The following is a 26742-nucleotide window of genomic DNA, read 5'->3' on the forward strand; positions in this document are numbered from 1 at the left end:
TGGGATGTTCACCCTCAAGTGGTATCTAGAATTCTACCATGGTGTGTACACAATTGCCTAGGGAACCTTTTAACACAAAATCTCTTATTAATTTTCATCATTCCACATGCAGCTTGATATGCAAAATATTCAGGATATTTCTGTATTCATTTAAGTTAATACTCATGTTGTAAAACTTCATTTAGAAGCTTGATACAAAACTTTTTTTATTTCTTATTTCCATACAACATTCAAGACAACGATTTAACCCATCCAAGTATTAGAGCAATCACACTCTCCTGTAACCTTTCATTCACTATTATACAAATACTCACCTTGTGAATGGCTGACAAGGAGGACTCATCAAGATCATATCAAAGTCGAATTTGTTGAACTCAGCTAATGTTATACCCTAATATGTAAAAAAAAATTGTATTAAGTATTGTAGTACCAGAGTAGGTTTGGTTTATTTTAATCGGGGGGGGGTTGGATAAAGATAGATGGGGAAAACTGGGTCTGCAAATAAACAAGCATCTTGGATACAACTACCTTTCTCAGTACTCCTCTTCACAGCAATACTATGAGAATCATGTTCAACGATAAATAATTCTAAGAGTATTTCCACCAAAGGTGAATTAAACAAGTATGGATCAGTACGTCATTCACATACCAGTAAGAAAATGACCACATAATCAGTATAAGTGGTTTAAAATCAGCAAATATAGTACTACAATGGAGCCGCTGAGAAATTACTTTCAGCTCTGACTTTAAAAAAACGTAATATCAACCTATCCAAAGTTTCACTCAGACCTAAGGCTAAATGATGTATTTACAACTCCTTAATTTATGTTCACTCATATCTTTTCAATATTGGCCCCCGTTCTCTTTAATATAGTACCGGCAGTAATAAACTTCTACATCGATTCAAAGCCTGCTGTCAGAAAAATATGGAAATATATAAATTAAAGCTTACCACATTTTCATTTTCTATTTTAGTAACACAAATCCATAGACCAAATTTTCAATGTATTTCAATACAAGTATATTTAAGAGATTTAAATCCTCTTTATAATTTTCTTTAGAGAATTTGTCAAAAATTCATCTGGAACAAAATTCTTGTACTAAATCAGATTTAAGTGGTCAATTTCATTAAAAAATCAATTAAAAAGAAGCAAATAGTTGGTGCGATAGAAATATGCAACGTGAAGACATTCTCACAACAATATACAAGTTGATAACATGCCAACAAAATGATACTACAAGGCAAAGATGCAAGTTATATAAGATGAGAATTTCCTGAATTAACAGTAATTGTTCCTGCTTCCTGTCTAAAAAGAGTCTAGAATTTTCACAGTCTTAAAAGTGTCAATGGGATTTCTTAATTGGGAAGATATGTTAACATTAAAACTACTTTTAGTAATCGAGTTAAATATAAATGCTAATTGTTGTATAAATATTAAATCTGCTTTTATTTAGACAACATCATAAACACACAGATCAAAAGGGAAAGCTGGGCTGGCTGGTGGCGCAACTACATCGGCGCCGGACCTGGGAGCGGAGGTTCCCAGGTTCGAAACTAGTTGGGTCCGCTCCCGAGTACACTTTCCATCCATGTCAGGTTGAGTGTTGAGATCGCAACTTGACCTCGTAAAATAAAGGGAAAATACTGTGAAAATGTCTGTGTGAGGAGTGGCCGCCACACAGTCTCTCTCTCTCGCCTTGTAAAAGCCATGAAAAAGACATCATCACGGACGGACGCACGCACGGACACGCAGACGCACACGCATAGACTCGCACGCACGCAGGCACACGCCAAAAAAAAATCAAAAGAGAAAGCTGAAAGGATACTTATGAGAACCAACAAATTATTAATTAGCTCAGAAGATTAATTGAGAAATGATTGTGAGTTTCATAGTTTGTCGTGTCATGATGGAAAAATTTGGAGCAGATTCTGAAATATGCCCAAATCAGTTAAAGAGAAAATCCAGATGTCACTGTCCGATACCCTGCTTTGCCGGAGGCAGCAGTGCTTTGCATCCTTCTCCAGCATAAACGTTAGGAATTAGTGAACTGAAAAATAATTAAAATATTTACAAATGTTTTACTATAAAAATAAACTTGGAAATTAATTGCAGTCGACGTTTCAGGCCGAGACCCTTCAAAGGGTCTCGGCCTGAAACGTCGACTGCACCTCTTCCTAGAGATGCTGCCTGGCCTGCTGTGTTCACCAGCAACTTTTATGTGTGTTGCTTGAATTTCCAGCATCTGCAGAATTCCTGTTGTTTGGAAATTACTTCACATTTTTGCATGAGCTGTTTCTTTTTACTAATGTACTGAGCCATAATTACCACTTTAATAACACTCATTCCTTAAAAAAAAGAATCACTAATGTTATATGGATTACAACTTTGATAGCAAAGACCCCAAGAACTAGGAGTAGAATTAGGCCATTCAGCTAATCAAGTCTGCTCTATTCTAGTATTTTTAAAATTTTGTTTTTGATAATTTAGCTAATTTAACCCTTGTGTTTTAATCTTTAGTTCACATTCTATAACACAATAAAAAAAAGTTATACTTTACGTTCCTTGCTTTTCTAACAAGGATCTTGCATTCAGCTGACCAGTCAAACTGATGACATGAATTCCACAGGACACAAAGAATTCCCTCAAACTAATGCATTTGGTGTTGACAATAATGAGATCCAAGCCACAAAGAACAGTTGATGTACCTTAGCCATTTTCCCAAAATGAACAATGAGGTATTTACCAGTAACTGTTGAATTCAGAAACAAACTCCCTACTACTGTCATAGATGCATGGTTTCACAAACATCACAAAAAGTGCTACAGTTGTAGCAATCACAATTTGCCAATAAAATCCATTTGACAACTTACCAGATCAAAAATGTATGTTAAATGCCTGTTCTTACTTACCCCAAACACAAAGTAACAGGCAAATACAAATTTTATTTTCTTAAATATATTCAAAAATATAAAAGCATACTTCTTAAAGCAGCGGTCCCCAACCACTGGGCCACAAGGAAATGATATAATTTGGCGATATGAGTCAGCTGCACCTTTCCTCATTCCCTATCATGCCCACTGTTGAGCTTGAACGCACGTGAGGTCATTACCCGCGCGTCATCCATGTCAGCACCAGAAGGAGATCAACTCCTTGAGCTTGCAAATGACGGGGGGCTGAAAGGTATGCTTGACATAACATCTCTGCCGGCATTCTGGATCAAAGTCAAGGCTGAATATCCAGAGAGAGCCACGAAAGGACTGAAAACATTGCTTCCATTTCCAACATATCTCTGCAATGAATGCAACAAAAACTAAATTGCGGAATAGACTGGACATAAGGAATCCCCTTCAAGTATCGCTGTCTCCCATCACCCTTCGATGGGACCGTGTTGTTGCAGGGAAACAAGCCCAGGGCTCCCACTGATTCAGCGATATTGGTGTGTTGCAATGATTTTATATGTTCATACGGGGAAAATATGTGCTGTGTGTTTAATATCTAAACGTTACTTAAAATGTTATGATGCTATTGACTTATAAGTGACTTATATAACCATATAACAATTAAAGCACGGAAACAGGCGATCTCGGCCCTTCTAGTCCATGCCGAACGCTACTCTCACCTAGTCCCACCGACCTGCACTCAGCCCATAACCCTCCATTCCTTTCCTGTCCATAAACCTAACGAATTTTTCTTTGAATGATAATATTGAACCTGCCTCTACCACTTCTACCGGAAGTTTGTTCAACACTTACTTCAAGCTCCCCTGTCCTACCCTGATAATTGACTTATCAGTATATTCATGCGAGGAAAATTATGCGCTATGTGTTTAATATTAAATTCGCTAGATAAACCCTTTTAGAAATGAAATTGAGTGTATTAGCCACTTATCACCTATATTCCGGTCGTGATTAACACCCCCCACCCCCGAACAGAATCGCCAAACACGATTTGTAGAAAAAAATCGGCACATACACACATGCGCACAGGTGCCCGCGCAAAGCTTCATGGTCATTGTAGTCTCTGTTGGGGTAAACACAACGTATTTGACTGCTACTCTTGTCCGTTGGCAACCCTACCCAGCCGGTCCGCAAGAATATTGTCAATATTAAACCGGTCAGCACTGCGAGAAAGGTTGGGGACGCCTGTCTTAAAGGGCATCATATTTCTTACTCTGCCATCATGACTACTTACAGAATTAGTGACTTAAAATCAAGGAAGCAATATCTACTAAAAAGGTTATTCAAAATATAATCTCCTAATTCTTCAAACTGGGTCCCCCTCAGTAGTTTTTTAAATTCATTTTCCAGATTTACATTTTGTCGCAATGCATTTATTACTTTCCCTAACTCTCCTCAAGAAGGTACTGGCTAGTCTTGTTCCTAAACCACTGCATCCTTCAGGATAAGATACCCTCACTGTACTCTTCAGTCAGGAGTTTTAGGCAGCGTTGTTCCCAAGTACCTGCTGTCTTTGTCCTTCTTGATTGAAGCAGTGGCAGGTTCGGAGAATGACACTGGAGGAGAATGGGTATTTTGTAAGTTGAACAAACTGCTGCCAGTTTGTGCCAGTGGCAGAGGGAATGAATATTTACTGCGGTGGATAGAGTGATAATCAAGAGGCAGATTTGCCCCAAAGGATGTTGATATTCTTGAGAAATCTTGGAGCTATTCTCATCCAGGGAAGTGGATAGTATCGACCATACTCCTGACTCATGCCTTGATATTGTCAGGAAAGCTTTGGGTGTCTGGTGGTGAATCACGAGCCACAGGATATCAAACCTCAGCCCTGCCCTTGTAGACATGGAAGTTATCAAGCTGGGCCTATTTATTTTCTGATCTGTGAAGATTCCCAGAACGTTGACGGTGCAATGATCATTATATAATTGAATATTAAAGATATAAAAGTTGCTGGGCCAAAAATATAGAAGCATTGTCACAATATAAATAAGCATGCATGCGTAGTAATTAAGGAGGATGTAGAGTTATCAAATCTTTACACCAGCTGATACATTTATTGGAGTGTGAGTCCCTGGCTAAGGAATCGCTGGAACAATTTAGACTTATACTTTATAGTCGCCAAACAATTGGTACCAGAACGTACAATCATCACAGCAATATTTGATTCTGCGCTTCCCACTCCCTGGATTACAAATATTAAATATTAAAAATATTAAAATCAGTAAAAATTAGTAAATATTAAAAATTTAATTTATAAATCATAAATAGAAAATAGCAAAATGGAAAGTAAGGTAGTGCAAAAAAACCCAGAGGCAGGTCCAGATATTTGGAGGGTACGGCCCAGATCCAGGTCAGGATCCATTCAGAAGTCTTACCACAGTTGGAAAGAAGTTGTTCCCAAATCTGGCCATACGAGACCTCAAGCTCCTGAGCCTTCTCCCGGAGGGAAGAGTGTGTTGGCTGGGTGGGTCGTGTCCTTGATTATCCTGGCAGCACTGCTTCGACAGCGTGCGGTGTAAGGTGAGTCCATGGATGGAAGGTTGGTTTGTGTGATGTGCTGCGCCGGGTTCACGATCTTCTGCAGCTTCTTCCAGTCTTGGACAGGACAACTTCCATACCAGGTTGTGATGCACCCTAGAAGAACGCTTTCTGCGGTGCATCTATAAAAATTAGTGAGTGTTTTAGGGGACAGGCCAAATTTCTTCAGTTTTCTCAGGAAGTAAAGGCACTGGTGGGCCTTCTTGGCAGTGAACTCTGCTTGGTTGGACCAAGTCAGGTTATTTGTGATATTGACCCCGAGGAACTTAAAGCTTTTGACCTGTTCCACTTGCGCACCACTGACGTAAATTGGGTCATGCGGTCCGCTACTCCTTCTGAATTCAACAACCAATTCCTTCGTCTTGCTGATGTTGAGGGATAGGTTATTGCCTTCGCACCATGCCACCAGGTTCTTAATTTCCTCTCTGTACTCAAACTCATCATTACCTGAGATATGGCCTACAATTGTTGTGTCATCAGCAAACTTATATATTGAGTTCGATGGAAACTTGGCTACACAATCATGGGTGTACAGTGAGTACAGCAGGGGGCTGAGTACACAGCCTTGTGGGGCACCGGTGCTCAGAAAGATTGTAGAGGAGAGCGTGTCCCCTATTTTTACAGCCTGGGTCCTGTCTGTGAGGAAGTTGAAGATCCAGCTGCAGATCTGAGTGCTATGGCCCAGGTTCCAGAGCTTAGGAATCAGTTTATTTGGAATGATGGTATTAAAGGCAGAGCTGTAGTCAATGAAAAGGAGCCTTACATATGCGTCTTTATTTTACAGGTGTTCTAAGGAGGAATATAGGGCTAGAGAGATGGTATCTGACGTTGACCTGTTGCTCCGGTAGGCGAATTGCAAAGCGTCGAGGTTGACCGGTAGGCTGTAGTTGATGTGTGCTATAACCAATCTCTTGAAGAACTTCATAGCAATTGATGTTAGAGCCACAGGTCGATAGTCATTCAGGCATGCCACCTTGCTCTTCTTCGGCACTGGGATTATCGTTGCCTTCTTAAAACACGAGGGGATCTTAGACTGAAGCAAGGAGCAGTTGAAGATGTCAGCAAACACTCCAGCTAGCTCGCTTGCACAGGCCTGGAGAACCCGTCCTGGGACGCCATCTGGTCCCATCGTCTTCCTTGGATTTATCTTCAGGAAGGCCCTTCTAACGTCCTCCTCAGTGATGATGAATCTTGATGCCACCAGGTCCAGTTCATCCGGAGTGAGCGGGACGCTCCTCTTCTGTTCGAATCTTGCGTAGAATACGTTAAGTTCATCAGGAAGAGAAGCACCACAGTTATTGATATTCCCAGCCTTTTCTTTACGCCCAGTGATCTCATTTAGACCCTGCCATAGTCTACTGGCATCCCTTTGGTTAACCTGGGCTTCCAACTTGGCTCAAAATTGCCTCTTGGCGCCCCTAGTAGCTATCCGGAGTTCATGCCTGGATTCCGTGTAGGAACTGGTATCCCTGGACCTAAAAGCCGCAGCTCTAGCCTTTAAAAGGGACTTGAGCTCATAATTCATCCAAGGTTTCCGGTTAGGGAATACCCGGATTGTCTTGCAAGACACACAGTCCTCCATGCATTTCCAAATAAATTCCGTGACAGCTGAGGCATACTCATCGAGGTTAGCTGCCGAGTCGTTGAATACTAACCAGTCCACCTATTCAAAGCAGTCACGGAGGACCTCATCCGTTCCTCCGTCCAACGTGACACTACTTTTGACACCGTGACCTCCCGCTTCAGCTTCTGTTTGTAAGCCGGGAGGAGGAGTACAGCCTGATGGTCCGATTTTCCGAAGTGAGGTCGTGGGATGGAACGGTAGGCATCCTTGACTGCTGTGTAGCAGTGGTCAAGTATATTCGGGCCTCTAATGGGGCAGGAGACATGTTGGTATAACTTTCGCAGCGCCTTTCTGAGGTTGGCCTGGTTAAAGTCCCCGGCTGTAATGAGCAAAGCCTCTGGATACCTGGTCTCAAGTTCACTGATGTTGGCATACAGTATGTTCAGAACACACTCCACTTCCGCCTGGGCGGGGGGGAAATGTAGACCGCTGTCAGTATGACCGAGGTGAATTCCCGTGGCAGATAGTAGGGACGACAATTCACCAACAGGTGTTCCAGGTCCCGGCTGCAGGAGCTTGTTAGTGCCACTGTGTCCGAGCACCACGACTTTGCTAAATGATAGAGAGCGGGGCTGGGAAGGAAACATAGTAAAGGCAAATGCTGATAATCTTTGAGCTGAAAGGGAATGACTGATCAACAGATGACACAAAAGCCTCTGCTCTACATACTGTCCTTACACATCTGGAGAAGAAGGATGCTTGTGTGAGAATGCTGTTCTTGGACCACAGTTCAGCATTCAACACCATAGTTTCATCCAGGCTCGACAAATAGTTCAGACACCTTGGCCTTGAGCCTGCCTTCTGCAGCTGGATCCTGGACTTCCTGTCAGATCGCCAGGAGGTTGTTGAGCTGCCTCACCTCCAACCTTCTGACATCCAACCTTCCGACTCTTAATACAAAAGCCCCTTAGGGCTGCGTACTGAGTCCCCTCCTTTACCCCCTTTATACCCATGACCGTATCACCACCCAGAGCTCCAACCTGCTAATTAAATTTGGCGATGACACTACATTGATTGGCCTCATCTCAAACAATAACGAGGTGGCCTACAGGGAAGAAGTCAGCTCTCTGACACAGTGGTGTCAAGAAAACAACCTCTCCCTCAATGTCACAAAAACAAAGGAGCTTGTTGTGGATTACAGGAGGAATGGAGACAGGCTAACCCCTATTGACAGATGGATCTGGAGTCGAGAGGGTAAACAGCTTTACGTTCCTCGGCACTGACAACTTCACATGGTCTGTACACAGCAGCTGTGTGGTGAAAATGGCACAACAGCGCCCCTTTCACCTTAGATGGTTGAGGAAGTTTGGTATGGGCCCCCAAATTCTAAGAACTTTCTACAGGGGCACAACTGAGAGCATCCTGACTAGCTGCACCACTGCCTGGTATGGGAACTGTACCTCTCTTAATCACAGGACTCTGCAGAGAGTGGTGCAGACAGCCCAGCGCATCTATAGTTGTGAACTTCCCATGGTTTAGGACATTTACAAGGACAGGGTGTGTAAAAAGGGCCCATAGGATCACTGGGGGCCCGAGCCACCCCAACCATAATCTATTCCAGCTGCTACCATACAGGAAACGGTACCGCAGCATAAAAGCCAGGATCAACAGGCCATCAGACTGGTTAACTCATGCTGATTTGAGTGTAATCTATATTACGTTGACTTTCTATTTATTATAAATTACTATGATTGCACATTTAGACGGAAACGTAACATAAAAGGTTTTTACTCCTCATGTATGTGAAGGATGCAAGAAATAAAGTCAATTCAATTCAATTCAGAACAGATATGTTGCTGGAAGCTCAATTTGTGATTTAAAGTGATGTTGAAGTTACAAATACCTGAACTTTCAGGGAGGTTGGGGGAAATTCATTCCTAAGGAACATTGCAGTTGGAGCCAAAGACCAAAATCAGTTCAATAGTTCAAAGTAAATTTATAATCAAATTCACTCTACTTTTTCCTTTATGCAACTAAGAAAATATTAATCATGCTAGGCCAGGGGTTCCCAACCTAAGGCCCACAGACTCCTTGGTTAATGGTATTAGTCCTTGGCATAAAAATGTTGGGAACCCCTGACTGACCTCCCACAACAGCCTGCACATCAGAGAACCAAGTAAAAGATGGAAATGGCCAAGTTAATATGAATCATTAAAGATCAGTTGGCAACATAAGTTAAACCCTAAAACATGTTCTAAACAGGCAATCTTTAAAAGATTAGGTAAAGAAAAGATGGACTTACTAAGGTTCTAAAGGGAAATCTTCATGTATAGACATGGATTAAATACTAAATGAGTGTTTTACATCTAGTTTCACGAAAAAGCAGATCATCTAAAGACTACATTAAACAAGAAGAAAGCTATCCTGAGGGACAATAACATAAAAACGACAAAGTAAAAAGACTTATGTATACAGATGACACAAAATTGGAGACATAGTGAATAAGAAAAGTAAACAGACCAAACAGATAAAGATAATTTGGTGAAATGAAAGGATAACTGGCAGACAAAATTTAAAGCTGAGAAATATGTGATGCATTACATTTTGAGAGGAAACACATGGTGAAATAATGTAAATTAATAATGCACTTTTATAAGTTTTTATCAAAGAAGAGATCGAGGGGTTTATGTGCATAGTTCAAATTGGTAGGGCATGTTGAGAAAATGGTTGAAAAAGCATATATGTTCTTGATTTTATTTATGTGGCGGCATGGGGTACAAGAGCAAAGGCACTATAACGAACCGTTTATAAAACAGCCATTCAGCCACAAGTGGTGTGCTGTGTCCAGTTTTGGATAAAACACTTTATGAAAGATGAAAAGTCAGCACAGAGGGTGCAGAAGAGATTGAACAAAATTACATCACAGTTGAAGTACTTTAGTTAGTCCATCAATGGAGAGGTAATGCTGTCTGGTTGGAAGAAAAGAGATTTTTGCGGCAGTAGGGGAATTAATGGTTCTGGGTAAAAGACAAGTAGGTGGAGCTGTGGCCATGGGCAGACCGGCTAAGATCTTAATGCATGCAGAGTCAGCTTGACCAGACGGCCTACTTCTACTCCTATCTCTTATGCTCTTATGATTGACAAAAAGACCAAATTGGCATGAGAGATAAAAATAGTTCATGTAGCCAGTTGTCAGTCTCAAAGGTGCTCTTAAGAGTAATGGGAGAGGCAGGTTCAATTGGATTTTCATTCATCAAGCTCTCTTTTGACAGGAAAAAACTTGCAGAGCCATGGGGAGAGGTTTGGGTTAGCTGGAATCCCGGCTGCTGTTTGGAGGCCTGTATACAACTGCCATTAGGGTCCTTTGACCCTTGCCATTTTTTAACTCAACCCATAGAGACTCTACACCTTCTAATCCTATGTCATCTCTTCCCAATGATTTAATATTATTTCTTATACACAGGGCCACACCACCCCCTCTGCCTACTAACCTATCTTTCTGATACACCGTACATCCTTGGACGTTCAGCTCCCAATGGCAGCCATCCTTTAGCCAAGTTTAAGAGATGGCCACAACGTCATAATTGCCAATCTGTAGCTGAATTTCAAGATCGTCCATCTTATTTCTTATGCTACATGCATTCAAATACAACACTCCCAGTCCAGTATTTGTTGCTTACTGTTTTAACTGCAGCACGTCTCTATTGCCCTGTAACTCATGCCACTGGCTTCGATTAAGCCTCATCTCCTGCCTGTTCTTTCTATAATCTCTGTTGCACACTCTCTTTGCTTTATTTCTGTTTCCCCCTTCCTCAGCCCTATCACTCCAGTTTCCATCTCCCTGCCAAGTTAGTTTAAACCCTCCCTAACAGCTCTATTAAATGTGCCTGCTAGGATATTGGAACCTCCTGGGTTCAGGTGTAGCCTGTCCTTTTTATACAGGTCGTTCCTCTCTCAGAAGAGGCCTCAATAATCCAGGAAACTGAAGCCCTGCCCCCTACACCAGTCTCTCAGCCACACATTAATACGCCCGATCATGCTATTCTTGCACTCGCTAGCACGTGGCACAGGCAGCAATCCTGAGATTACTACCTTAGAGGTCCTGCTTTTAAGCATCCTACCTAACTCCCTGAATTCTCTCTTCAGGACCTCTTCCCTTTTTCTAACTATGTCATTGGTACCGGTGTGTACCAAGACTTCTGGCTGATCACCCTCTCCCTTCAGAATACTCTACACCCGATCTGAGACATCCCATACCCTGGCACCTGGGAGGCAACACACCATGCAGGTATGTCTATCAGCTTGTTGTTGAGCCCACTAGGGTGGATTGGGTATTGTGCAATGATCCAGAGGTGATAAGAGAGCTCAAGCTTAAGGAACCCTGAGGGCACAGTGATCACAATATGATCGAGTTCACTTTGAAATTTGAGAGGGAAAAAAAATCTAATGTGTCGGTATTTCAGTGGAATAAAGGAAATTACAATAGCATGAGAGGGGAACTGACCAAAGTTGACTCGAAAGGGACATTTGCAGGAAGGACAGCAGAGCAGCAATGGCTGGAGTTTCTGCGAAAAATGAGGGAAGTGCAAGGCAGGTATATTCCAAATAAGAAGAAATTTTCAAAGGGAAGAAGGACACTACCATGGCTAACAAATGAAGTCAGAGCCAAAGTAAAAGCAAAAGAGAGGTCATACAAGGAAACCAGAGGTAGTGGGAAGATAGAGGATTGGGGAACTTTTAAAAACTTACAGAAGGAAACTAAAAAGGTCATACGGAAGGAAAAGATGAATTATGAAAGGAAGCTGGCAACTAATATCAAAAAAAATACTAAACGCCTTTTTAAGTATTTAAAGGGTAAAAGAGAGTCGAGGGTAAATATAGGACGAATAGAAAATGACACTGGAGATATTGTGATGAGAGATGCAGAGATGGCAGAGGAACTGAATGCGTATTTTGCATCAGTCTTCACAGTGGAAGACGTCTACAGTATACTGGACATTCAAGAGAGTCAGGGAAGTGAGGATTGTGCAGTGAAAATTACGACTGAGAAGGTGTTCAGGAAGCTAAATGGTCTGAGGGTGGCTAAATCTCCTGGACCTGATGGAATGCACCCTCGGATTCAGAAGGGAGTAGCTGGAGAGATTGCGGAGGCATTAATGATGATCTTTCAAGAATCAATAAATTCTGGCATTGCAGCAGATGACTGGAAAAGTGCAAATGTTACTCTGCTATTTAAGAAGGGTGGGAGGCAGCAGAAAGGAAACTATAGACCTGTTAGCCTGACATCGGTGGTTGGGACATTATTGGAATCGATTGCTAGGGATGAGATTACGGTGTACCTGGAAGCACATGACAAGATAGGCCAAAGCCAGCCTAGTTTCCAGAAAGGAAGATCCTGCCTGACAAACTTACTGCAATTCTTTGAAGAAATTACAAGCAAGGTAGACAAAGGAGATGCAGTAGGATTTTCAGAAAGCCTTTGACAAGGTGCCGGACATGAGGCTGCTTAGCAAGATAAGAGCCCATGTAATTACAGGGAAATTACTAGTGTGGGTGGCACATTGGCTGGTCAGCAGAAAACAGAGAGTGGGAATAAAGGGATCCTATTCTGGCTGGCTGCCAGTTACCAGTGGAGTTCTACGGAAGTCGGTGTTGAGACCATTACTTTTTACAATGTATGTCAATGATTTGGACTACAGTATTAAGAGATATGTGGCTAAATATGCCGATGATACAAAGATAGGTGGAGGAGCGGGTAGTGTTGAGGAAACAGAGAGCCTGCAGAGAGACTTAAATAGTTTAGAGGAATGGGCAAAGAAGTGGCAAATGAAATACAATGTTGGAAAGTGTATGGTCATGCACTTTTGTGGAAGAAATAAACGGGCAGACTGTTATTTAGATGGGGAGAGAATTCAAAATGCAGAGGTGCAAAGGGACTTGGGAGAAGATACCCTAAAGGTTAACCTGCAGATTGAGTCGCTTGTGAAGAAGGCGACTGCAATGTTGGCATTTATTTCTAGAGGTATAGAATATTAGAGCCAGGATGTGATGTTGAGGCTCTATAAGACACTCATGAGATCACACTTGGAGTACTGTGTGCAGTTTTGGACTCCTTATTTTAGAAAGGATATACTGATATTGGAGAGGGTTCAGAGAAGATTCATGAGAATGATTCCAGAAATGAAAGGGTTGCCGTATGAGGAACATCTGGCAGCTCTTGGGTTGTATTCCCCGCAGCTCAGGAGAATAAGGGGGGATCTCATAGAAACATTCCAAATGTTAAAAGGCCTGAACAGATTAGATATGGCAAAGTTATTTTCCATGGTAGGGGATTCTAGGACAAGAGGGCACAACTTCAGGATTGATGGGTGTCCTTTTAGAACTGAGATGCGGAGAAATTACTTTAGTCAGGGGGTGGTAAATCTGTGGAATTCGTTGCCACAAGTGGAGGCCAAATCATTGGGTGTATTTAAGGCAGAGATAGATAGGTTCTTGATTAGCCAGGGCATCAAAGGGCATGGGGTGAAAGCAGAGGAGTGGGGATGACTCGATGAAGTGGATCAGCCCGTGATTGAATGGCAGAGCAGACTCAATGGGCTGAATGGCCTACTTCTGCTCCTATATCTTATGGAATGGTAATATAAAGAGCTGGTAAAAACTTCAGGTTAAATTGTTTCCTTCCTTACTACAACTTAAAAGAGAACTGGTTAAGTACTTGAAAAGGAAAAGAGCTTCAATGCTTTGTGGAGATAATAGGATAGTGGAAGTATACAACAGTTCATTAATTAGACTGGCACATATTTAAGGGTCCAAATGAACTCCTTCTGTGCTGTAATCTTTCTGCTATTTTGTGATTAGCATTACTGAAGGTAGATAAGTTGCCCAGTAAGGAAAGAATGCTTCATAAGTTGACAGATCAATACATCTCAAGAATTAATAATAATGTTTCAATCCTCATGAAAAGTTGACATAATGCTAGAGCCAACTTTCAATAAAGTGAAGAAATAAAGCAAGAAAGTAATTTTAAACCAATATCAGGCACAACTTAACTCATCTATGAAGAGTTGAGGCATGAAGTAGTTACAAGTTTACCCAGTCTGACAAATAATGTCAAATTGGATGATAAGGAAACATGGACCTTTGGAAAATAGTTGACTAAGTACTCTGCAGGAGCCTTGATAAACCCGAGAAATTAAAAGGTAATCAGTGATATGGATATGGACTTGTTTCAATAGTAGAGTTTAAAGGTGGGTGCATTTTTTATCCAGGTGGGGTGGTGGCTTTCAAGGAGAAGCTTGCTGAAAGTCCAAGATATAATAACAATGTCACTGGTTAGGCCTGGAACTAGCTTACTATACTTCAGAAAAGAAATAAAAAAGATCCTGATGAGGGTATATAGTCTTACCAAATGGTCTGGGTGATACGGATGTCATTTTTATGAGAGGAGATGAGAATAAACAAACTAAGTAATCAATGTCACAAGAGTCACTGCAGATGCTGGAAACCTGGATCAATACACACAAAATGCTGGAGCCAACGGCAAATCAGGCAGCATCTATGGAAGAAAATGAACAGTTGGTGTTTTGGACCGAGAACCTCAATCAGCTCCTGTCTGAGTATTGCTGAGTATTTCCAGGAAATTTTGGTTTATTTCATATTGCAGTATGTTGCTACTCAACATCTTCCATGTTTTTTCTAATTGTTTTTATTTGATTGTTCCAAACAAAATTCCATGGTCACAAGTGCACTGTGGAGGCCAAAGGCAGACGAAGATCAAATATTTGCCAGCGCACATAGAAAGGGGTAAGTAAGTAAAAAACACAACTGACATTATTTAAAAACTGTTCGCTTAGAGAACAGTGTAGTGTCTAATGGCTAAACAAGTATACATGGCTGATGCTAGTTACAAACTGTTTGGCAACAGTCTCCTGGCCCAGTTAAGCAGTATTGTGTCCAAAATAAAGAAAGAGAATCCCGGTTATTTTCACGATTAGTTTTTGTTCTTAAAAAGTTGTCCCAAATAAGCAACTGCTCCGATTAAACAAAGCCTCAATTAACCGGAATCTACTATATATACATTGAGAAGCATTTTCACTGTTCATGGGAAACGTAGGTCTTCTATAAGTAAATGCACTCATTACATATAACATTGATCTGGCTGCAAACAAGCCTCATAGAACAGTTCATTTAAAATACTGTTTTCATTACGGTCATAGGATCAAGCAACCACAGATGTAAAAACTGAAAAATATGCACAATGTGGAAATATCAAAAACATAATAAAATGGCTTTTAGTTTTCAAAATAAAGCTTATAAATAGCAATTGCATTGGTATCAGAAAGCAAATGGTTATAACTTACTTCAATTGTTTTGGGGTAAATGCAAGTGTTAGGAAAGTTGTGCTTATAAACTTCATTAGCAACAGTATTGATGTCAACGGCAGCAACAACTTCAGCAAAAATGCAACTTTCTATAACAAAGAAAAATATGGATTGTAGAAGTTAAATTTTGAAGAATTTACACAATTTCCAAGTCAAAAATCCACATTTGGTGGGATATTGTTTAATTAGCATTAATTATATTTTTACTTTCATTGACATTTTACGTCATTAAATGGCATCCTGCATATGTAAAAGATTATTTGCTAATTAAATAATCATTGAGCATGCTACACTCTGTCAAAATATATACAGTGTAAATTCTAGCTCCCCTAATAGCGCTTAGCATATTACCATTTCTTGCTAGATTTTAGTATCAGTACGAACAAGGCCCTTTGCAGTGGAATAGACAAATATAAAACTGAGCCTGCTATGCATAGAACTTTAAACACAACAGTCAAAAAGAGGAAGTATCCTTCTCAATTGTGCCAGAAACGGCCAGCTCCGATGCAAGATGACAGACTTGTAACATTAACATAGTTTCTCTCTAGAGATTTTGACTTGACCGCATGGCTTTTTCTGCCATTCACTTCTAGTTTCAGATTGAGTACATGCAGTTTTATGTATCTCATATTCCATATTTTTCTTCTCTCCTTCCACTAGCTCATTTATCTCTCACAAGTTATGCTTCCTCCAGAGAGAGTGCGTCAGCTATTTTCTTTTGGTCTCCAGCATATCACAGAACACGTTCTCACCACCCATCCCTCATCTATGCAATTTATAATATAAACATGAGAAATTCTGCAGATGTTGGAAATTCAGAGCAACACACACACAAAATGCAGGAGGAACTCAGCAGGTCAGGAAATGAATTAAATGTCAATGTTTCAGGCTGAGACTCTTCCTCAGAGCTGGAAAAATGCCAGAATAAAAAGGTGGGAGGGTTTTGAGTGAGTGCATGTTTGAAGATTAGGAAGGCAACAGATATCACAGAAGGGGAACAGTGAGAAAAGGTCTCACTAAGCTCTCTTGAAGAGAGGATTTAAACTTTTTCAGGGTAGGCATCCCTCGAACAGAATTTCTTGTGTTTAAGATTTGCTGCTCCACTACAAAGTCTCCTAGACTTGCTACCGCAGCCAGGTATGCTTCTTGGGAATTTGTCCCTTTACCTTTCCTACCCACCTAGCTTCACCTATCACCTTCTAGCAATGTTCCTTCTTCTCTTCCACCTTTTTATTCTGACACCTCCCCCATTCCTTTCCAATTTATAATATTTTCTAACTTTTCATAGCCATTCTGAAAGATAGTTGATCCAAAACAATGACTACATTTCAGATCCCATTTGGTGCAACAGGCCTACAGTGCATTTCTTGCATTCTCTGTTATCATCTGAAAACAAAATGGGAGAGTATGAACCCAATTTTCAAATCACCTTTCTGATCCTTATTAATAGGGTTTTGGCTCAATGGGCTTAGGCGGTAATGGGACAAGGCGAGGTATGTTTACCTGTGTTAATTGCAGAAAGGAAGTATGTGTGTGAGGCCAGTTTTCTGTGCTCAGTGTCAGATGTAGGAAGTCCTGGAGTGTCCCAGCCTCCTGGACGGCCATATCTGCACCCAGTGTGTCGAGCTGCAGCTCCTAAGGGACCGCGTTAGGGAACTGGAGTTGCAGCTCGATGACCTTTGTCTGGTCAGGGAAAGCAAGGAGGTGATAGAAAGGAGTTATAGGCAGGTGGCCACAGGAGACAGACAAGTGGGTAACAATCAGGAGAGGGAAGGGGAAGAGTCAGATACTAGAGAGTACCCCAGTGGCTGTCCCCCTGAACAATAAGTACTCCTTTTTGAGTACTGTTGGGGGGAACAGCCTACCTGGAGGAAGCAACAGTGTCTGTGCCTCTGGCACACAGTCCAGCCCTGTGGCTCAGAAGGGTAGGGAAAGGAAGAGAAAGGCAGTAGTGATAGGGGACTCTATAGTTAGGGGGTCAGACAGGCGATTCTGTGGATGCAGGAAAGAAACTCAGATAGTAGTTTGCCTCCCAAGTGCCACGGTCTGGGATGTTTCCGATCACGTCCACGATATCCTGCAGTGGGAGGGAGAACAGCCAGAGGTCGTGGTACATATTGGTACCAATGACATAGGTAGGAAAAGGGAAGGGGTCCTGAAAACGGACTACAGGGAGTTAGGAAGGAAGTTGAGAAGCAGGACCGCAAAGGTCGTAAACTCGGGATTACTGCCTGTGCCACGTGACAGTGAGTATAGGAATAGAGTGAGGTGGAGGATAAATGCGTGGCTGAGGGATTGGAGCAGGGGACAGGGATTCAGATTTATGGATCATTGGGACCTCTTTTGGGGTAGGTGTGATCTGTATAAAAAGGACAGGTTGCACCTGAATCCCAGGGGGACCAATATCCTGGCGGGGAGGATTGCTAAGGCTACTGGGGAGAGTTTAAGCTAGAATTGTTGGGGGTGGAAACAGAATTGAAGAGACTGGGGAAGAGGCGGTTGGCTCACAAATACAGAATGCTTGGAGACAGTATGTGAGGGAGGATAGGCAGACGATAAAGAAGGGACGCGCTCAGACCGACAATTTGAGATGTGTCTATTTTAATGCAAGGATTATTGTGAACAAAGTGGACGAGCTTAGAGCGTGGATCACTACTTGGAGCTAATGATGTGGTGGCCATTACAGAGACTTGAATGACTCAGGGACAGGAATGGTTACTTTAAGTGCCGGGTTTTAGATATATCAGAAAGGACAGGGAGGGAGGCAAAAGAGGTGGGGGTGTGGCACTGTTGATCAGAGATAGTGTCACGGCTGCAGAAACAGTGGATGTCATGGAGGGTTTGTCTATGGAGTCTCTGTGGGTGGAGGTTAGGAACAGGAAAGGGTCAGTAACTTTACTAGGTGTTTTTTATAGGCCGCCCAATAGTAACAGGGATATCGAGGAGCAGATAGGGAAACAGATCCTGGAAAGGTGTAATAATAACAGAGCTGTCCTGGTGGGAGATTTTAATTTCCCAAATATTGATTGGCATCTCCATAGAGCAAGGGGTTTAGATGGGGTGGAGTTTATTAGGTATGTTAAGGAAGGAATATGTAGATAAGCCTACAAGAGGAGAGGCTATGCTTGATTTGGTATTGGGAAATGAACCTGGTCAGGTGTCAGATCTCTCAGTGGGAAAGCATTTTGGAGATAGTGATCATAATTCTATCTCCTTTACAATAGCATTGAGGAGAGATAGGAACAGACAAGTTAGAAAAGCGTTTAATTGGAGTAAGGGGAATTATGAGGCTATCAGGCAGGAACTTGGCAGCTTAAATTGGGAACAGATATCCTCAGGGAAATGTACAGAAGAAATGTGGCAAATGTTCAGGGGATATTTGTGTGGAGTTCTGCATAGGTACGTTCCAATGAGACAGGGATGATATGGGAGGGTACAGGAACCGTGATGTACAAAGGCTGTAGCAAATCTAGTCAAGGAGAAAAGAAAAGCTTACGAAAGGTTCAGAGAGCTAGGTACTGTTAGAGACCTAGAAGATTATAAGGCTAACAGGAAGGAGCTTAAGAAGGAAATTAGGAGATCCAGAAGGGGCCATGAGAAGGCCTTTGCAGGCAGGATTAAGGAAAACCCCAAGGCATTCTACAAGTATGTGAAGAGCAAGAGGATAGGATGTGAAAGAATAGGACCTATCAAGTGTGACAGTGGGAAAGTGTATATGGAACCAGAGGAAATAGCAGAGGTACTTAATGAATACTTTACTTCAGTATTCACTATGGAAAAGGATCTCGGTGATTGTAGCGATGACTTGCAGTGCACTGAAAAGCTTGAGCATGTACATATTCAGAAAGAGGATGTGCTGGAGCTTTTAGAAAGCATCAAGTTGGATAAGTTGCCGGGACCGGATAAGATGTACCCCAGGCTACTGTGAGAGGCAAGGGAGATCGCTGAGCCTCCAGCAATGATCTTTGCCTCATCAATGGGGACGGGAGAAGTTCCGGAGTATTGGAGGGTTGCGGATGTTGTTCCCTTATTCAAGAAAGGGAGTAGATATAGTCCAGGAAATTATAGACCAGTGAGTCTTAATTCAGTGGTTGGTAAGTTGATGGAGAAGATCCTGAGAGGCAGGATTTATGAACATTTGGAGAGGTATAATATGATTAGGAATAGTCAACATGGCTTAGTCAAGGGCAGGTCGTGACTTATGAGCCTGATTGAATTTTTTGAGGAGATGACTAAACACATTGATGAAGGAAGAGTAGTAGATGTAGTGTTTATGGAATTCAGCAAGGCATTTGATACGGTACCCCATTGCAAGGCTTATTGAGAAAGTAAGGAGGCATAGGATCCGAGGGGACATTGCTTTGTGGATCAAGAACTGGCTTGCCCACAGAAGGCAAAGAGTGGATGTAGACGGGTCATATTCTACGTGGAGGTCGGTGACCAGTGGTGTGCCTCAGGGATCTGTTCTGGGATCCTTACTTTTCGTGATTTTTATAAATGACCTGGATGAAGAAGTGGAGGGATGGGTTAGTAAGTTTGCTAATGACACAAAGGTTGGGGGTGTTGTGGATAGTGTGGAAGGCTGTCAGAGGTTGCAGCAGGATGTTGATAGGATGCAAAACTGGGCTGAGAAGTGGCAGATGGAGTTCAACCCAGATAAGCGTGAAGTGATTCATTTTGGTAGGTCAAATATGATGGCAGAATATAGTATGAATGGTAAGACTCTTGGCAGTGTGGAGGATCAGAGGGATCTTGGGGTCCAAGTCCATAGGACGCTCAAAGCAGCTGTGCAGGTTGACTCTGTGGTTAAGAAGGCGTATGATGTACTGGCCTTCATCAATCATGGAATTGAACTTAGGAGCTGAGAGGTAATGTGGCAGCTATATAAGACCCTCGTTAGACTCCACTTGGGAGTACTGTGCTCAGTTCTGGTCACCTCACTACGGGAAGGATGTGGAAACCATAGAAAGGGTGCAGAGGAGATTTACAAGGATGTTCCCTGGATTAGGGAGCGTTCCTTATGAGAATAGGTTGAGTGAACTTGGCCTTTTCTCCTTGGAGCGACGGAGGATGTGAGGTGACCTGATAGAGGTGTATAAGATGATGAGAGGCATTGATCGTGTGGATAGTCAGAGGCTTTTTCCCCAGGCTGAAATGGCTGCCACAAGAGGGCACAGGTTTAAGGTGCTTGGGAGCAGGAACAGAGGAGATGTCAGGGGTAAGTTTTTTTATGCAGAGAGTGGTGAGTGCATGGAATGGGCTGCCGGCGATGGTGGTTAGATGCGGATACCATAGAGTCTTTTAAGAGATTTTTGGATAGGTATATGGAGCTTAGAAAAATAGAGGGCTATGGCAATTTCTAAGGTAGGGACATGTTCGGCACAACTTTGTGGGCTGAAGGGCCTGTATTGTGCTGTAGGTTTTCTGTGTTTCTATGTTTTCTGTGTTTCTAACACTTGACTTCTGTGCAGGCATTCTCAATTGAAAAGCTGCAATTTATAGAATCATGGAACACTACAGCACAAAAACAGGCCCTTCAGCCCATCTTGTCCATGCAAATGATTAATCTGCCTAGTCCCATCGACCGGCACCCAGACCATAGCCCCCTATATCCCTCCCATTCCTGTATCTAACCAAATTTATCTTAAATGTTTAAATCGAACCTGCATCTACCACTTCTTCTGGCAGCTCGTTCCACACTCTCACCACCTTGTCAGTGAAGAAGTTTTCCCTCATGTTCCCGTTAAACACTTCACCATTCACCCTTAGCCCATCATCTCTAATTGTCGTCTCATCTAACCTCAATGGAAAAAACCTGCTTGCATTTACCCTATCTATACTGTTGATAATTTTGTATACCTCTATCAAATCTCCCCTCAACCTTCTATATTCTGGGAAATAGAGTCCGAACCTATTCAACTTCTCCCTATAACTCAGGTCTTCAGGTCCTGACAACATCCTTGTAAATTTTCTCTGTACACTTTCAATCTTATTTACATCTCTCCTGTAAGTAAGTGACCAAAACTGCTCAAAATACTCCAGCAACATATACAACTTCAACATAACATCTCAAAAGCTTAGAAAAAAAATCAACGAGTCATCATTGTGTGAAAGAATTAACTTATAATGTACTAATCATTGTGTACTAAGTTTTAATCACATTAAGCATTCTTATAAGAGATTAATGCAAAGGCTACAACATACTGTCATCAACGATATAAAATATTTCACTACAAATTGAAAATACTTTTAATGGCACTTTTGTGCTAACTGAAGAAATAATGAAAACAGGAGAGACAACAGCAAATATAGCATAGCTACAAATTGGTTTATAAACAATGCATATAATTGTTTGTCATTTAGCTTGTACTGAAATATCACTGATATCACTTGGCCAAATATCAATGTATCCTTACATCAACATATCTTTCATATTTATCTAGCTTGCCATTAATTGAATCAACGATTTTCATGGTAACAGTTTCCACATTCTCACCATTATTGACTGAAGTTGTTTTCTGTTTCACCTCTTTGGAGATTTGTTAATAAATCTCACACTTATAACATAGCACTGGCCACCCCATAAGCAATTTCTCCATGTTTCTTTTGCTGGACAGTTTTAAGACTGTTATTGGTTACCTCATACATTTTCCCAAAATGAATCCAATTGCCTTTGCAAATTTGTACTGGCATTATACCTACATTTTTCTATATTTTCTCTCATACTTTTTACATTCTATTTGAAATACAAAGAACAGAAATATTACGTGACCAATGATGCATACAAAGTCTGATATAACTTCCTTTTTTCTAAGTTCAGTTCTTCTAAAAATAAACTCCAATGCTTGTGCTGTATGTTTTCTTAGTAATATATGAATTAGAATCCCCAGAATCCTTTCAGATGTCATTTTTCAACAAGTATACAATATTCTTTTTCTTCATATAAAAATTTAGGTCTCCAGTTAGATTTCACAAAATTTGTGATGTAAAACAACACTGCTTTGTAAATAATAATGGCGTACCTTCCCTCAATCACTCTAACGACTACATGATGCAAATCTCTATTAATGAAGATGAGTGAAATTACCAGTTTCAATTTCTACATGTTATCCATTGATTTTACTCAGCCTTCAACACCATAATACCATAAGATATAGGAGCAGAATTAGGCCATTTGGCCCATTGAGTCTGCTCTGCCATTTTATCATGGCCAACCCATTTCCGTCTCAATCCTATTCTCCTGCCTTCTCCCTTTAACTTTTCCACATCCTGTCATATCAAGAATCTTTCAACCTCAACCTTAAATACATCCAATGATCTGGCCTCCACAGTTGCCTGTGGCAATGAATTCCACAGATTTACCCCACTCTAGCTGAAGAAATTCCTCCTCATCTCCATTCTAAATGAACATCCCTCTATTCTGAGGTTGTGCCCTCTGGTCCCAGGCTCCCCCACTACAGGAAACATCCTCTCCACATCCACTCTATCTAGGCCTTTCAACATTCAATAGGTTTCAATGGGATCCCCCCTTATTCCTCTAAATTCCAGCAAGTACAGGCCCAGAGCCATCAGATGCTCCCTACAGGATAAGTCTTTAATGAATCTCCTCCGAACCCTCTCTGACATCAGCATATCTATTCTTAAAAAAGGGTCCAAAACTTTTCACAATACTCCAAGTGAAGCCTTGCCAGTGCCTTATAAAGCATTAGCATTACTTGCTTGTTTTTATATTCTAGTCCTCTTGAAATTAATGCTGACATGGCATTAGCCTTCCTCACCACCAACTCAACCTGCAAGTTAACTTTTAGGGAATCCTGTGCAAGGACTCCAATCCCTTTGCATCATGGATTTTTGAATTTTCTCCCCATTTAGACAATAGTCTATGGGTTTGTTCCTTCTACCAACATGCATGACCATATATCTCCAGATTCTGCATTCCATCTGCACTTCACTGTCCATTCTCTTAATTTGTTTAAGTCCTTCAGCAGCCTTCCTGTTTCCTCAACACTACCTGCTCATCTGCCAACCTTTGTATTGTCCATAAACTTGGTCACAAAGCCATCAATTCCATCACACAAATCATTGACATACAACATAAAAAGAAGCAATCCCAACACGGACACCTGTGGAACACCATTAGTCAATGGTAGCCAATCCAAATTTTACAAAAAGGCTCCCTTTATTCCTGTTCTGTCTCCTGTAAATCAGTTAATGCTCTATCCATGCCAGTATCTTTCCTGTTATACCATAGCCTCTTATTTTGCTAAGCTGCTTCATGTGCGGCATCTTGTAAATAGCCTTCCGAAAATCCCAGTATACAACATCTACCAATTCACCTTTGTCTACCTTGCTTGTTATTTCCTCAAAGTATTCCAACGGATTTGTCAGGCAAGATTTCTCCTAAAAGAAACCATACTGACTTTGGCCTATATTACCATGTGCCTCCAAGTATCCCAAAATCTCATCCGTAACAATCAACTCCCAACATTTTCCCAGTCACTAAGCTCAGACGAACTGGCCTATAATTTCCTTTCTTCTGCCTCTCTCCCTTCCTGAAGATTGGATTGACTTTAGCTTCTCCCTCTCAAATTGCAAGGTGAATTCTATCATACTCCAGGTAATGCCGCCCGCTTTCCTTCACCATTCCCCATTCCCCTGTCTCACCTTATCTCACCTGCCGATCACCTCCATGTGGTGCTCCTCCACCTTTTCACTCTTTCATGGCCTTCTGTCCTCTATAAGATTCCCCTTTTTCCAGCCCTGTATCTCTTTCATCAATCAACTTCCCAGCTCTTTACTTCACCCCTCCCCCAGCCCAGTTTCACCTATTACCTGTGCTTCTTCCTCCCCTCCCCCACCTTCTTGCTCTGACTCCTCATCTTTTTACTCCAGTTCTGATGAAGGGGCTCAGCCCAAAACATCAACTGTACTCTTATCCATAGACACGGTCTGGCCTGCTGAGCTCCTCCAGCATTTGTTTTTGTTCCTTGGATTTCCTGCATCTGCAGATTTTCTCTTGTTTCTATTACATTATGGTCACTGCCTCCTAAGGGTTCCTTTACCTTGAACTCCCTAATCAAACCCAGTTCATTACATGACACCCAATCCAGAATAGCTGATCCCCTAGTGGGTTCTACCACAAGTTGTTCGAAAAGAACAACTCAAAGTCATTCTACAACTTCTCTCACTTGGGATCCAAATTCAGCACTAACCTGATTTTCCCAATATACCTGCATATTGAACGCCCCCATGACTATCGTAACATTGCCCTTTTGACATGCATTTCTATCTCAAGTTGTAATTTGTAGTCTACATCCTGGCTACAGTTCAGAGACCTGTATATAACTCCAATCAGTGTCTTTTTACCCTTGCATTTCCTTAACTCTATGCACAACAATTCTACATCTTCTGATCCGATGCCACCTCTGAGAACCATAGAACCATGGAACACTACAGCACAGAAAACAGGCCATTCGGCTCTTCTAGTCTGTGCCGAAACTTTATTCCACTAGTCCCACTGACCCGCTCCCAGTCCATAACCCTCCAGACCTCTCCCATCCATGTATCTATCCAATTTATTCTTAAAACTTAAGATTCTTATCACAACAGATGGCAGCTTGTTCCACACTCCCACCACACTCTAAGTGAAGAAGTTCCCCCTAATGTTCCCACTAAACCTTTCCCCTTTGACCCTAAAACCATGTCCTCTCATATTTATCTCTCCTAATCTAAATGGAAAGAGCCTACTCGCATTTACTCTGTTTATACCCCTCATAATTTTGTAAACCTCTATCAAATCTCCACTCATACTTCTACACTCCAAGTCCTAACCTGTTCAACCTTTCCCTGTAGCTCAATTCCTGAAGACCCGGCAACATCCTAGTAAATCTTCTCTGCACTCTTTCAATCTTACTGATATCCTTCCTATAGTTAGGTGACCAGAACTGCACACAATACTCCAAATTTGGCCTCACCAATGTCTTATACAACTTCACAATAACATCCCAACTCCTGTACTCAATACTTTGATTTATGAATGCCAGGATGCCAAAAGCCTTCTTTACAACCCTGTCTACCTGTGACGCCGCTTTCAGGGAATTATGCATCTGAACTCCCAGATCCCTTTGTTCCTCCGCAATCCTCAGTGCCCTACCATTTACTGTGTATGTCCTACCTTGATTTGTCCTTCCAAAATGCCACACCTCACACTTGTCTGCATTAAATTCCATCTGTCATTTTCTGGCCCATTTTTCCAGTTGCTCCAGATCCCTCTGCAAGCTTTGAAAGCCTTCCTCGCTGTCCACAATCCTCTTTTTAAGGATCTTATTTTATTTTTTACCAATAGAACCATGCCACCCCTCTGCCAACCTGCCTGTCCTTTTGATACAATGTGTATTCTTGAATGTTAAGCTCCGAACTATAATCTTCGTTCAGCCGTGACTCAGTGATGCCCACAAGTTCATAACCGCCAATCTTTAATCGTGTTACAAGATCATCTAACTTATTCCATATACTATAATCATGCAAATATAACTTCTTCAGTCCTGTATTAAGTCACCTGTTTCAATTTTGTCCCATTACACTGGAACTCAACCCACATATAGTAATTCTGCCCTATCATCTACCTGTCCTTCCTGACAGTCTGCCTCTGCTTGTACACCACCTACCCATTCCTCAGCCCTATCACTCAGTTTCCTATCCAACTGCCAAATCAACAATACCAAATAAGCCCATTTCTGAACTCCTGAACTGACTTCCAGATTTCCTTACCAGCATACCTCAAATTGTCAGGAAGAGTTAGAACACTTCATCCACCCTGATCCCCAACGTGACTGCTCCCTGGGGTTATGTGCTCAGTCTCCTGAAATATTCCCTGTAAACCCATGACAGGTCAGATGTGGCAGCAACTCAATCTTTAATTTCATTTATGTTACCACAATACAAATTTGTAAGTATATTATGAGTTAGGTATAGTACTCACACCTGCTGATTAGCACACTATAGGAAGGATGTGATTACACTCGAGGAAGTGCAAAGGAGATTCATCAGGACATTGTCTAGGCTGTAACACTGCAGCCATGAGGAGAGCATAATTAAATAGATTTCTTTACTCTGAAGCGGAACAGGGTGAGATTGCAAAGTAGGCTAAAGGAATAGACTTGACTGAGATATTCAAAATTCTGGGTGACATCAATAGAATAGAAATTTGGAAGGGATTTTATGGATGATTGCTTCACCAAGAAGATGCTTGATATACGGAATGCACTTTAGAGTCCAATTTTGATGGTATCAGAAAGGAT

The 26742-nt window shown here is 41.6% G+C and overlaps 3 protein-coding genes across 7 annotated transcripts in view; 1 reads left to right on the forward strand and 2 right to left on the reverse strand.

Moving 5' to 3' along the window:
• Positions 1 to 26742, reverse strand: part of LOC134344424 (uncharacterized) — a 108722-nt gene that overhangs the window by 67882 nt on the left and 14098 nt on the right. The gene's annotated exons all lie outside the window — the stretch shown is intronic.
• trdmt1 (tRNA aspartic acid methyltransferase 1) overlaps positions 1 to 26742 on the reverse strand; it is a 174144-nt gene that overhangs the window by 45326 nt on the left and 102076 nt on the right. For 4 of the 5 annotated variants that reach the window (XM_063044192.1, XM_063044194.1, XM_063044193.1 and 1 more), the window contains exons 2-3: positions 15422 to 15531; positions 315 to 391 (exon numbers count right to left, since the gene is read on the reverse strand). In XM_063044192.1, the coding sequence (XP_062900262.1) occupies positions 315 to 391; positions 15422 to 15531 (187 nt within the window). The remainder of the gene's footprint in view (positions 1 to 314; positions 392 to 15421; positions 15532 to 26742) is intronic. The other variant, XM_063044195.1, reaches the window with a different exon arrangement.
• The window catches only part of LOC134344425 (type III intermediate filament-like), an 88132-nt gene continuing 76061 nt past the window's right edge, over positions 14672 to 26742 (forward strand). Inside the window, exon 1 of the mRNA XM_063044187.1 lies at positions 14672 to 14864. Coding sequence (XP_062900257.1) covers positions 14726 to 14864 — 139 coding nt within the window. The 5' untranslated portion in view covers positions 14672 to 14725. The remainder of the gene's footprint in view (positions 14865 to 26742) is intronic.

The sequence above is a fragment of the Mobula hypostoma genome, chromosome 3 (genome assembly GCF_963921235.1).
Source record: "Mobula hypostoma chromosome 3, sMobHyp1.1, whole genome shotgun sequence".
Lineage (NCBI taxonomy): Eukaryota > Metazoa > Chordata > Chondrichthyes > Myliobatiformes > Myliobatidae > Mobula > Mobula hypostoma.